Source organism: Microchirus variegatus (genome assembly GCF_963457635.1).
Source record: "Microchirus variegatus genome assembly, chromosome: 20".
NCBI classification, from domain to species: domain Eukaryota; kingdom Metazoa; phylum Chordata; class Actinopteri; order Pleuronectiformes; family Soleidae; genus Microchirus; species Microchirus variegatus.
Window position 1 is genome coordinate 14,218,706 of NC_139821.1, and position 14,528 is coordinate 14,233,233.

General features: G+C 40.7%; 1 protein-coding gene across 2 annotated transcripts in view; it reads left to right on the forward strand.

The window, feature by feature from the left end:
* Positions 1-4,645: 4,645 nt before the first annotated feature.
* osbpl8 (oxysterol binding protein-like 8) overlaps positions 4,646-14,528 on the forward strand; it is a gene marked incomplete at its 5' end in the record, with an annotated part of 54,784 nt that continues 44,901 nt past the window's right edge. For both annotated transcript variants that reach the window (XM_083907214.1, XM_083907215.1), the window contains one exon: positions 4,646-4,690. In XM_083907214.1, coding sequence (XP_083763340.1) covers positions 4,646-4,690 — 45 coding nt within the window. The remainder of the gene's footprint in view (positions 4,691-14,528) is intronic.

Sequence of the window (14,528 nt, forward strand, 5' to 3'; positions counted from 1 at the left end):
TTCATGTAAAATAAACCAAAATATATACACACTAGTATATAAACTAAATATACTTATATACTTCCCTGACCTTCTGCTGCTATATTCAGGTTCAGTGGAAAAACCCTTAAGCCAGTGTATTTGGCTTTGTTTTGAGTCAACTGCCTGCCACAAGTTTAGGACTCCCCATGCATTTGCCCTCTATCGTAGGCAATGATTCATAGCTCTTTGAAGCACTGGCTGTTGTGCGATGACTAAAACAGTTTGTGATGTTCTGGCTTGTTTGTCTGTGGTTGGTTCATCCTTTGTTTATGATTAGGAAGATTCAAACTCTACCTGTAATTACAGTTTAATGTGGCATGGAAATCAGTCCAGCAGTCACTGAGATATTTCATTTAGAATCAAAATGAGACCGTATTATTTGTATTAGGGCGGCTATTTTTGCACCTCGGCTGCATGGCCACTGCTGCTGCAGGTTGAGTCATGGTCAGAGAGCTAAAACTGGATTTGAGAAGGAGTAGAAAGCATATGTCTTAGGTGTGATGATGGCTCCTTGAGAGTTGAAGTGTGTGGCATGATGTCTTTGGAGCACTGGAGTATTGCACTGGTAGAATAGCATGGGGAGTGTTTTTGTGATCTTTTCACTGTCAGGGTGTCCTTTGTCAGATACGAGGCACAATTTGTCTCCAAAGATTCTATTTTTTCCTCTAATGGCGACTCACAGTAGCAAGAGCTCTCTAATCATTTTCTCAATTCCAATTCAAATATACCAGCATATTTACTGTATTAAAATAGACTCACACAAAGTTCACTCTCAACAGAGAGCCTGAGTGTCACTCGCACTGCGCTTAAATTAAAATAAGGCTGGCTGTATTTTAATTTTATATTGATAAAGTGATGCAGAAGCATATTAGCTTATACATAAGCCAACAGGAGGTTAGCGGAGGCGCAGTGTACACAAATCTGCAGTAACTCATACTGAGTTATGATTTTTTATGTCGCTATGGAAACTGTGAAAAAGTTTAGGTTCATTTACTAAACTTCTACATCAAAACATTGATATTATGGATCAAACAATCATGTAATAAAGAAAGTAATTGACAGATTAATCAGTGGTGAAAATGATTGATACAGTTGTTATTATTAATACATTAACACAAAAGAGCAATCAGGTTAAGTGGCTGTCTGTCCTAATCGTGAATGCATTTTTAGGGCAGTCATGTGTTGGACCACAGCTGCTCCGCCCCCAAATAATCTGCCTGAATTGCAGAGTGTAATTAACAGATGGTCCCACTTGATCGTGAACTCATGATTGTGGCTCATGTGAGATCATGCAGTTGTTTGTGCTCATGTGAGCCTGCATGCTGATGGCTTTTTTCAGAGTGGAAAAGAGCTAAAACTATCACCAGACGTCTGTGAGGATGGTTAAACAAACAAAAAAAAAACCTTAATGGATGTTTTAGAACCTCAATGATGCAGCAGGATTTCTCCTGGTGCTGTTGGTGATTTTATCACACCAACCCAAACGGTGTGGATTTCGTCTAGTATGCCCTGTCCTTCAAAAAAGATACCTGAAAAAAGATGCCTTTTATATATATATATGCCATATAAAATGTGAACTAGGGGTATTATTTGGGTTTATAGTATTAATGTTTTTGTTTTGTTCAGATGTCATTAAACTAAGGATGTTTTGAATACATGGATAAAGAAAAAGAAAATTGAATGTCATTGAATGACTATTATTGATGACTTGCGTTGTCACTCGTTGTAATCTTGTGATTCTTGCAATGAGATGAAAAAAGATGACTTCAACAACCCAAGGTTTTGGCCTCATGAATGGACATCTCAGTAACGCCTCAAGATAATCCTTTCACCTATATTCACTAGGACACAACTTGTGATTAGATTTTTGTCTCAAGTCAAAAGGTCACAACTCACAACCACTACTAGTTCCTGGTTATTTTCAGAATACCTGAAGGGCATTCAGTTTAACTCGGAGGTTAGTGCTGATTAGATTTTGATGAAAGTTTGTGGTAACTAGATTGAATGAGGCAGCCCACCACACTTCCACAAAGAACCTTGTATAATTAATTTGATTCCACGCAGAACGGTGAGCGAGTAACATTAAGCAAGAGAGTGCAAATTACATGATTGCATGATTCAATTCCAAGATCTCTGGCTCACCAAAGAAAAATGACAAAGACCAGCTTCCCCAAGATCTCAAGGACAGATGCAGAGAATGCTGCAAGTCAATAAAATTGGACATTATGGACAAAGCGGCTCTTACAAGTTACACTTCCATCTTAAGCTGTGTCAGCACAGTTGGTCCTTGAATTTGATAAAACTAGTACAGTGCCCGTAGGAAGTATGTATTCCTATAGTGGGAGCTGAAGAAGATTTTTCAGTTATGGTAATGCATGATAAGGAAAGTAAAGGCTAATATAATACAAAAACTGTCTTGGCTGATAGTCACAACAGCTAGTTAAAATTAAAAAAAAATTATGTTGCACCTAATGAGGTTGCACAGTGTTTGTATTATGATAGCCCTATGCTAATGCTAATAGTAGCCTCGCTAGCTTACCTTTGGAAACGGGTTCCTCAAATTAGCCGCAATATAGTAGCATGCTAATGCTAAATAAATATGTGCTTGCGTATTGGTGAATGGACACCTCATCGTTTCAGTATAACACCATGTTCTGCGGTGAACTGTTTGAAAATGTCTCACCCACCGTGAGGACAGCCTCTTCACTCCCACCTCCCTGACCCCGACAGCGCAGCTGCTGCTGATGAACCGCTGCCTGTCTGGTGTAGCGTGATAAATTAGCGAAAGTGCAGCGTGAAAAGTCAGTGAAAATTAAAATTCCCCCCAAAAATGTGAAAATCAAGGATGCACACCATCGGGCCGTGCTCAACCCATATCCAAAATCGTAGGGTTGGTCAGATCGCCCTACAGACAGACAGACAGACTTGCTTTATAGATAGATTGGTCCCGGAAAGTCCTTGAAATCTGATCTCGTTCAAATTCCACATTAAAACAAATGCAACACATTTTCTGCCATGTTTAGTGTGCCCTGTGTTCCTCTGGGCTTTGTGTTCCTTTACAAATGAGAAGCACTGGACAATATTTTAGGTCTTAATTGGAACATAGTGGTGTAATTGTTATGTTCAGCTCGGCGTTCAAATTTGTAGTAGTGACGCGGTTGTTGGATTTGAAATTGATTCAATCTACGAAAACCCTCACTAGTTAAAGAACATTTGTATACACGTTTGTATGTGCGTGCAAAGGCTCCTTTCTTTTTTGTGTTTCATCAACACTGGCCACATTCATTGCTTTCATTTGGCTTGGTAAGACAAGATTACAGTCAAACTATACTTCACAAAAGGGAGTTAGCCGGGTCAAATTCCTGTGGATTCATAAAGTTATTTACAACAGTTATCCCCTACTGATGTAGCCTTGAGTAACTACATCTGGTCCAGTGGAACCAACCTGTGATCGAATGAAAACTTTCCTGTACAACTAAAGGTTGAAAACATCTCCTTGCCTCAGCATTTCTACAGGGAAAACAAGCTGAGGAAGAAAAAGAAAAGTGATATTGAAGAATTAATTTTTCAAGACTCTGATGGGAAGAGAGTTGACAGTCTGGCTGAGCTTCCGTTCTCTCCTGCTTGCTCAAGAAACAGCCTTTTTATTAAAGCCCTGGAGCAGCAACACCTTTGTCTGGGTGAGAAAAGGCAGTGTTTGTTGGGGGGAACAGGTTTGTGTTTGAGATAAGCACAATTCTTTGTTGTTTTTCTGTGCTGCCGGCTTGTTTTGAAATGTGATTAGCGGGTAGGAATGATGATGCTTCATAGAAGTAGAGTTTTGCAAGCTACTCATCCCACGTGAGGTTAAAGGGAACTTGAGGTTTGAGAGCTACTTTCAACAACTGCCAGGCATAGAAGGCTAAATTTACCAAACATAGGGCTAAAGCTTTGCGTGTGCAAAAACATGTGCAAACTGGATTGCACACGGTAGATTTGCGTTGATACTGATCTACTAACAGGGCGCAACGAGGAGCGCGTCCTTCAGACGGGCAAAATAGCACTCGCAACCCATTTAGCGTTCTTGCCTTAATGCATATGCAATATGGGGCGTTTACATGCTATTTTGCGTGTGATGGGAGGAGAACATGTAAATATGTTATTTTAGCACGCGCAAAGTGATTTATCAAACCTGAAACTGATTGTGGTGTTTATTTTTGCGTCTATATTTAGCACGTTTAAAAGGCAGGTCTTAACTGGCACAGCGGTGTGCGCGCACATGGCTGCGGTTATTTATAGTTATATTTGTAAATCAGGAAATTACGCTTTTCCAAAGCATGTTCAACTACGCGTTCACAGATGACGCACATTCATTTCTTATTTGGTATATCTGAATAAATTAAATATAGATATCCATAGGAGAAATGTGTGATTGTTCTGGTATGGGCTTACCTTGGTCTGCAAGCAATTTAGCGCTCTCTATTTGGAATCTTAGTAAATCAGGCCCATAGTGTGCACTTGAAATGTTCTGGTTGAGTGAAAATTAAAACTGAAACGAACAGTAATAAGGTTGTGTTTCCTTCTTCTCACAGACATGCAGTCATCAGAGCAGCACTGACAGCACTGACTCTGGTTCAACACGACCATGGAGTCCACATCGGAGTCCCAGCAGGAGCCTGAGAAAACTTTGGTGAGTCAGTACACTGGTATGCACATGCACACCTGAACATACATGATGATGCCATAAATTCCCTTTCACCTGTTCTTTACGAAAGTGCAATTAGAAAAAGAGTAAGGAAAATATTTCATAATATTTATGGTGTGGTCAAAAAAAATCTTTTTCAGCCTCTGAAGCAGGTAGAAATATGAAATTTTAATTAAATGATCACCTTGTGCTATTGACTGTTTTAAAAAATGGTCCTCCCTCCCAAGTGTTATTCATTTTATGTTTCTAAATGCTTCAAATGCAAAATGGTCTGTATTTATATAGCACTCATTCACTCTAATGCAGCTCATAAATGGCCCATGGCTCTCATCTTAAACATCTTTGTACCCTCAGTACTTGTTGTAGAAAAGTGAGTCTTGTAGTTTTAGGTCGTATTCACACCTAATAGTGTGCTAGATTCAGTACGACTGGAGACTTAGTTCAACTGGGGGTTGCAACATTCAGCCAGTCCGAGTTTGCTTTCACACTGCACTTTAGTGAAACGAACCGAACCTTTTGAATAAAGTATTCCCCTCCTCGCCTCAGGAGGTGCTGCATCAAGAATAACTGAAGGAGAAGGGGAACTTGCTCATCTGTTGGTTAATGCAGGACAACTTCTGTTTCCTCCACATAAGAGCAAATCATGGAGCTGCATCAAATCCTATGGTTTTATGTGTACATAAGACACATATAAGCTGCAACAATGGGCTCAGACATTTCTCTCAGCTATCGTTCTACACACACATATATTGTGGTTGCGTTAACCCACAATGCCCTGCCTTGTACCGACAATGACCTGCGTTGTAGTTAGGGATGGGACTTTTTTGTCGACAAATCGATCGACAATCGACACGTGCGCACCATGACAAAAAAATTATGAGTAAAAAAAAGTGTCACAAACACATAAAGTTCACGACCACTGAGGTTAAAGAAGCTGTGCACGAAAAGGGGATCCTGCTGTCCAGGCTCTCTGCGCTCTCACATGATGATGCGCGCGTCACCGGCTCTCTCGAGTGGCTGTGCGTGAGCGTCCAAACGTGTGTGTGTGTGTGCAGTGCGAACGAGGTTGCGCGGTGTGGATGGGGGGACGGGAGTGGGGGACACAAATGAAGACGGCATCTCACCCAGTCAGGCCAATGTACTTCACTCTGGTGGACACCTAACGAGCGCAGGTTCAAAAACCTGAGCCGTCTGGCGAGGGGCGACACACACGTTCCAGCGGAGAGTCCGCTTTTTTTCCTTCTTTTTTTTTTGCCCCTCATTTATTACTGCTGTTCTGATGGTCAATAATGGACATTACAGCCATGTTTTTGAGCCTAAAATGAAGTAGTACACTGTAGAATAATTTCCACCCCCGCACTGCTGCTGATACCGCTGCTGTAAAAAAAAAAAAAGTCGACAAAAAATTCGACACGTGGACCTCGACAATCGACTCTAAAAATGTGTGAAATTCCCATCCCTAGTTGTAGTCCGCTTCCTGCATTTGATTCGCTTGAACCGAGCCTGTGCACGTTGTGTCCAAGCCCGGCCCGACACATTAACTGTAATTACGAGCCCGAGCCTGACAATTTTTTTGACCTGGCCCGGCCTGAGAATAGTGGTGGGAAATATTGGCCCCACCCGGTCAGGTTAGGGCTTGGGCAGAGAATCTAAACTCTAATTCACACCTCCCCAAACAAACCGGAATTTAGGAGCAAACAAACTAGGATTTAAATTACAAGGGCTGGTGTGAATATGACATTAGGGAGTATTTGACTTCAAAATGTTGCCAACAAATTGTTCAACCACACGTTAAATAACCTTGTCTCTCTTCTCAAATGTGGAGTTTGCCACCCACTGTCTTTTCTACCTTTTCACCTCTTTACCACAGTCATAATACTAAGTAGCCATTTCTGCACTGAACAGGAGGCAAATTATTATGGAGATAATTGTGGTGATAACTGTCCTCCCACAGGCCTCCACATACAATGACACAAAATTGGAGCAGAGCTGAAAGTGATTCCAGGCTTCTTTTGATTCTTGCTCCTCGGAGTGGGAGTGAGTTTTAATCACATTCAATCGCTGATATTAGTCCAAGCTACTTTCTCACCCCGCCTTCTCTGGGACGTCTTTTAGTGGCTGCATAATGAAACTGCTGATGAATAAATTGATTTGGAAATGTTTTATTTTTAATGCTCTTTTGAGGTTGAACTGGATGAATGCTGGCCTCTTTGCAAATAAGCAATAAACCTTGTCGAGGCCTCAGACACAGTCTGTTATTACTTGGTCACACTTTTTAAGAAACTGTAGTGCCAGGATTGTGTGAGACTGAGAAGCGTATTGTGCTGTTGGCACATGCTGCTGTTTGCTGAGAGGGCCTGCTGGTAGAGAGGATGCTCCCGACCCTGAGATGAAAGTCTCTGGGAAGCTCGCCAGGTGTCTGCCTCTTCTCCCCTCTGTGACAACCTCACGGTCAGAAAAGGCTCCAGGAAGCTTTATGGCAGCAAGCCTCATCCCCCTCCTCCATGCCCTTTCAAACATTTACTACTATTCAGTCGGCCGTCATTTGCATTGTACATACAGTAATGAAAGCAGTGGTCACCTGCTGCTCAAAGAAGGCAGCAATGAAAAGGCACATAAACAGCTATTATGCACTCAAACAATGGGTTTTAAAATAAGCTTAAAGGTATGAAAAAGAGGATCTGCAAGATCAGTGACTGGGGATTTTTAGAAAGTAAAATGAGAAAAACTTTTATCCTTGGTGATTGTTTAATTAACCTCACAATGCCTTTTTACCGACATGTGCTCCAGATGAGCTACAGACTACAGTAAAAGACTGGTTTGGAGAAGATATTCCTTAAATTTTCTTTCAAATGTCATTGCACAGGAAGCTCATTTCAGTTCTTAAAACTCTGATCATCCCTTCTTTGCATCGTCAGTAACCTGACATTGCAACTCGTGCAGGACTTGAGTTTGAAGAACTATAAATTAAAGTCATATTTTTTTTACCCATAAATTGTTTTATCCACTCTCTGTGAGGTCGAATTGTCTTCATAATAAAAATTGACAAATGGTGCTCTTTAATTGGCTCTGTTCATGCCTGAAAGGCATCCACTGATCTATGAATCATCAAAGTGAAATTTGAAACTGATATGAGAGATTACAGAGTCTAAGGCATGTCAAGGTTTGTGGTGTTATTTGTCATGAACAGTGGTACCATCGCCTTTTTCTTTTCAGCTCAATCACTTTGAGTGAAATATCTCAATGTCTGTCAGGATTTGGTTGAATATGCATGATCCCAAGACATTTAAAAGAAGTTGTTGCTACCAGTGGGTTGCTGAAAGTCCACATATTCATATTATAACAGGCGATTTAGACGCAGTAACTTGCTTTAATGATGTGCTAAATGACCCCACCCTGTACTTAAAGGGGACATATTATGCAAAATCAACATTTTAATCATTTAAATCCTTAAATTTGGGACTCTGGAGGTCCTATCAGTCGGCGAAGTGTGAAAAAAGATGACTCACTCATGTTTTTGTGGTCCTCCTCAGTCTAAGTACAGGAGATAAAATACATGATGTTGACTTCCGCACTCACTGGGACGTCACAATGCGCTAAATTCCTGCAATTGTTGTCTCGCTGAGCTCCACTTTGTTCGTAAAATACGCGAGAATGCTGGCGAGGGCAACGGTATCCGAAAACCGGAAATCCACGAAAAGTTCTATTCTTGGCTCCACAGTGCAGCACAGAGTTCTACACAAGCCTCAGAGGATGTATCTGTCCAGTGGATACATGTTATAAATGACAGCAATGTGCCTGCTAGAGCCTGCAAATGATCACTTTTTCAAATGCTAACTGCTGTTAGCTCCCAGTAGCCTCTGTGGCTGATGTCATTTCCTCTCCCTTAAGTTCCGGTTTACTTACTTACTTACTTTTTTAAGGTGGACATTTAAGGTGGACCTAAATAGATACTACTAAACCGAACATTCTGAACAGGGCTGTTTTGTCAGGGGGATTGAACTGCTGTGATGCTTCATCCTTATGGTATTTTGAAGCATGTCACAGACATGTTCATTAGGACACCAGGAAACTAGTTTAACTTGGAGAAATAGAGTATAATATGACCCCAGGATTCCAATATGGTCAGTTAAGCCCTCTTGTAGTGGAGAAGCTGCTCTCACTAATAATTGAAAATAGATTTTGACAATGTAGTATCGAAGTCATAGAAACAACACTGATGCAACCATAAAAATATTGACATCATAATTGAGTGAAATTGGGCTATGACTCAGCTCGTCAGGCTCATGGTATTCTTCTCAACCAAGCTGACAGCGTGGGCTGATGATACACATTCTCACCTCTCAAGTGAATGGGATTAAGTAAACAGGAAGAGCAAGCGTATCCTCCACTTCTTATCCTTGGCCTCAAATGTGGAAAAAAACTGCAAACCAAAGTCTGAAAATATACTTGTTTTGATAAGACCTGAGCATTCTGTATTTGGTGGATTTTTCCAGTCCTCTTGTAGTAGGGCAAAGGTGGTGGTGGATGTGTGATTGAGTTCAGGGCATTAACCAAGCCAGTATGGATTTTTTTAATCCGTAAAAGGCTAGAAAATATAGCATCACATGTGCAAGATAAGTGGCACATTTACCGAGTGTGTTCAGCCTCAAGATGAAACCATTACTGTTCTTTTCTCCTGTACACATGAGCCTTGAAGCTCCTTGTCTGATTTTCTGTTGTTTTTTGCTGGTGTGAATCGCGCACACTTACGCCCACATCATTATTTCCGTGTCTAGCTCCTTAAGCTCAGTGATTGTGTGTCAGCACATGGGCTGCAATTATGATTAAGTGTCTATTCTCCTTGCTTCACTACTCGGATGTCAGATGACTGGCTGCCCTCCCTGCAATCACGCAGTGGCAACTATTACATACAGCATGTGTTTCCTATAGCTATCATACACAGGTACTTGTGTTGTGTACAACCATATAAGGTAGTTACCATTATTGAAGACATTCAAGCATTGGTAACGATACTGTACATGTTGTTGCACAGTATACTGAATGTCGTACACTGTTCTATCTGTAAGGATTAAACCAAAACGTAAAGTAAATCATAAACCGAAAAAACAACATTGAGCAGAAACATGGGGAGCTGACCAGGAACAAATTTCAAAAAGTAATGGCCCATTGACCATGTTAACAATAATAACTTTGACAGACATCACTTTTATCACCCAATTTACATACTAACGGGAAAATAATCTGTTCCCCGTATAACTGATCTGTGTGACCAAAGTTTATTTATTGGTCCTTTAAATGCACTTCACTGCAGCTTTGTTTCTATCAAAATAGCTGAATGGCAGCATTTTCTCAAGGAAATACAAAATAAATGAATTATAAAACCAAATTGACTGCATTCACAGCCGTTATTGTTGAGGATTGTTGTGCACTTGGAAACTTTGTTTTTCCTTCTTTGAGAAAACACTGTCAAAGTCATTGACTGAATAGTGCTCAGCAGGAGTTTCCTGCCAGCACTTGAGCTCTTTAGTCTAATTAAAATGACCACTGTTCCAGTGCAAATAAACTTCTCATGCATAACGGATGCATTTAAAAAAAAAATAATGATAATTTGACCTCAGGGTCTGTTCTCCACACTGCACTTTTTGTCAAATAATTTCTGTAATCCATCCTCGTGATCTGCGTCATGGTCATCTCTTCTCTCAGACTGCATGTGTACTACAACTCTTCCTTTGTTGGCTTACACCGGAAAAAAACATTGATAAGTTCCTCTATCAGGACTGAAAACATGTTCTGTTTACTGACAACTTTTGCTCTCTCCACTCGGATCCACACTGCTGCACTTTAATGTTGCTTGATCTGTGTGGTTTTGGCTCGTTGATTTGCTTTTAAGACGCATTAGGGGTGGGTCAAAATATCGATTTGGTGTATGTTTCTTTGTCCTTCCTCATGCAATATGATAAGCAATACGCCAAGGGCACATTTCTATATTTTAATTGACAAAAAAGTAAACAGTCCCTGCCAGGTTCACTTGCCGGGTGTCTCTACTCCATGTCTCCTTGTGGTGGCGCTGCTCAAATGAATGAGGGAATTCACAATAAATTATTTTAATGAAGAAATCCTGCACTTTTAGGGTTAGGGGTTAGGGCCTCTCACTCGCTCATCATGCGGATTTACCTGCCTGTGAGGCTTGTTCTCCTTTGGACTATTATGTCCATCTTATTAAATCCATCATCAGCCCTACTCCAATTCACAGTTGCTGAGCTCCTCCAGCTTCGGTTTCATCCAACTGCCTATGCTGCGCTTCTATCCGGACATTGCTCGCCTGCCATATCGGAAATACATTCACCGTGGTTCCCGACGAAGCTTCCACATTGATGACTCCACTGCCATAAACTCCATTTGGTCCACGAAATGCCGTCGACCGTGAATCTCTGCACGCAAAGTGGACCACAGTGTGTTAGCCCGCATTCCCAGAGCGGCGGCTAACGTTAGCTTATCCAACGACCGTTGCAACATTAAAGTAGGTTTAATTAACATCCTTTCTCTCACAAGCAAAGGACGTCTGCTCCATGACCTGCTCCTCGACCGCAAGTATGATTTTTTATGTCTAACTGAGACGTGGCAACAACTTAATGATTTCTCTCAGCTCAATGAAGCTTCAACACCTGGGTTTGTTTACTCCAGTCAGCCCCGTCTCACCGGAAGAGGAGGAGGGAAGATCTCGACTGTCAAACTGATCTGGCTCATCTATCAGCCTCATTGTGACTCCTGCCCGTCTGACCACCATGGGGGCCAGAGCCTTCAGCCGATCTGCCCCCCGCCCCTGGAACTCTCTCCCCCCCGGCATCAGGAACATTGTCTCATTCGCCATCTTCAAATCCCATCTGAAAACCCACATTTTTTAACAGGTCTACTCCCTCTAACTCTCTAACTCTCTACCCGTTGCTCTTACCTTTTGTTATTTTATTTTTTTTACTTTGTTGTTGTATGGTGACCTTGAGTGTCTTGAAAGGCGCCTTAAATATAATGCATTATTATTATTATTATTATTATTATTAATAAAATGAATTGCTCAAAAAACACACTCTGTGACAATATTACTTTAATCTCCACCAGTTTTCCGTGTCAATGTCAGCCACTGATTCGTCTCATTTTACTTATTTGCGTTGAATATTTTTGCTAGTACCATCTTGGTTGTTTTTTTTGTTTGTTTTTTTTAATGGAAGACTGTTGTGAACGTGTACATCCATGAACTATTGAACAGTTCTTGTTGTCAAACATACATGCCCTAATATAAGCCAGTCTTTATTGTCTAATTAATGTGACCATAACTAACAAAATAGACACTTGAAACCAGTGTTGTTGCCTCATGTCATCCCATGGCCATTCTGGAGAAAACAGCTGTCAGGCACTTCTGCATTGGCTGTAGTTTGCAGACCTGGTGACAGTGTTCAAGGACATGGTTACCGTTCTCTGATCAGCGATGGCAACATGCACCTCTTATTAACATCCTCTAGCTTTTTCCCTGTAAAAAAAAAAACCTCCCAAGTCTATATTGGTATGTTATTTCAAGGGAAACGGCCGGACACATAAACATAATATACCCAAAAATGGCCGCCTGTTCCATGGAACAGTATTTTCTGGCAACAGAATCATGAAATATATGCACGCAAACAAAGCGTCAGTGATTATGAGAGTGTGATTTTTCACACTATCATAAGACCTGTCCTATTATTGAAAATGAAGTCATGTTTCATACAAGCTGGTGACCAATTAACACGTCGCAAAGCTGCTGTCGGTAGTCCAACTTCCAAGAACAGCTCCTGCTGACTGGACCCGATGGCCCAAAGGGCCTCTCCATCAAAATCATTTGGCAGTATCATCCAGCAGAATTTAATTGATAACAAACTGTGGATACTGTTTTTTTTTTTTTTTCATAAGCCATATTTTTAAATGGGCCTGTTCTGTGGGGTGAATAGAAACATTCGTGGAGGGGAATACATTAAAGCTTGCATTATTGAGCCCATAATAAGGTCACAAGGCAATTATGCAGCTTTGATCAATAAGAGCACACGCTCCACTCTGTAGTAATTATGGCAACAATGCACTCGATTTCGATTGTGTCTTCAATTTCAAGTCAGTATAAACAGGAACAATCCACATCCATGTTTTTTGGATAGAATGTACACATTTGCTGGTTTGTGTGTCAGGTGAAAATCCGCCTGACACACATTTGCAGTTGTCAAAATGCCTAATGTGGCATAGATAAATTGTGATAAATCTGCTGTGAGGTAAACAGTGCAGCAAACAAGCAAGAGCATAATAATAAAACAGTTTCAAAGATGTAATTGCGGGGGCTAGTGTCTCCATGTTGACTCCTTATTAGCATAATTGCATGCGGCTAACCTGTGTGGCAGGGAGGCTGCTAGTCAGAGGTCATGTGAGCACTGAATACTGCTGCAGCAAGGAGGGCTTCTGCTGCACACATTAAGTGAGTTTGTGAGTTTTAGTGAGTGTTTCATCTGTGTTTGTGCCATTTAAATACTCAATCATGTCAATTTGCATATCTGTAAAAAGAAAATCATAAGATAAGACAGTACTTTATTAGTCCCGCAGTGGGGAAATTTGACAATATATCTTTACCACCTCCAGTATAGAGACAAATAAGTCGGATAAGTTGGATTAATGCGGAAATAATACATTTAAGAGCAACAAAAAACTGTGCATTCTAATTGCACACTGTCTGTCCTTGTTCAAGTATACACAGTGGCCGGTAAATGATTTTGTGTCCACCTGTGCTATGCCACGTGCCTACATGGCCCCTTTTAGCTCGTTGATATTCAGCGTTTTCCAGCTGATTATGTCACAGTGAGAAATAGTTTTGTTCGTAAAGTGCACATTACTTGTATTATAAGTATTTGAGTAAACATTTGCTCTTGTCAGTTGAAACGGCCTGAATTTCACCATGTTGTCGTTGACCTCTTGTGTGTAACGGCACACACACTACACTACAATTATCTTTTTATGGGAATTAATGAGGATTTCCTTGTTTTGTCATAAGACAACACATTCAAAATGATACAATTAAATAACATGATGCAGATTCATTTGTATGTATAGATGGATAGATAATTATCTGCATGATAATTGACTTGAAGAAGTTGAATAGTTTTCCAAATATTTGAATTTAATTGTTGCTAATACTTCATAATATCATCAAAACATATTTGTATGTGTGAGGTACCTTTGATTGAGGAACAGCATTGATATTTAATTGTATTAGCATCAAATCGGATTGTTTTAGCTAATGTTATGCTTCAATGTATTATTTACCAACTATATTTAAGTTCCCAACCTTCAAATTTGAACATTTCCAGTTCATTCCCATGGAAAATTCCCAGAATTTTGCAACCTTACAGAGAACCCAGGCTAACCTGTGTACGACGTAGCAGTAATTCAACTCCCATTTGCATTATCTTCAGATTTTAGTCTGGTTTTACTCAAACTAACACAGTAATTAGTTTTTTATCTAATGTTGTGTGTAATCATATTAACATTAGCAGAATGATGAGATGAGAGGAAAAGATCAGGAAATAGAATAGAGTATGCTCAGAGGTGAGGATGTTTGTATTCTCTATGCTTTCTCTCTCCGTCTTCTACCCCCCCTCAGTGTTTAGAGTGTGTGTGTGTGTGTGTGTGTGTGTGTGTGTGTGTGGGAGAGAGAGAGACCAAGCTAAGCTGGGTCCCCCGTTGAATCAGGCTTATTCTGACAAGACACGCTAGCAGCGACAACCGCACCTCCCTCGACAGAGTGAGACAC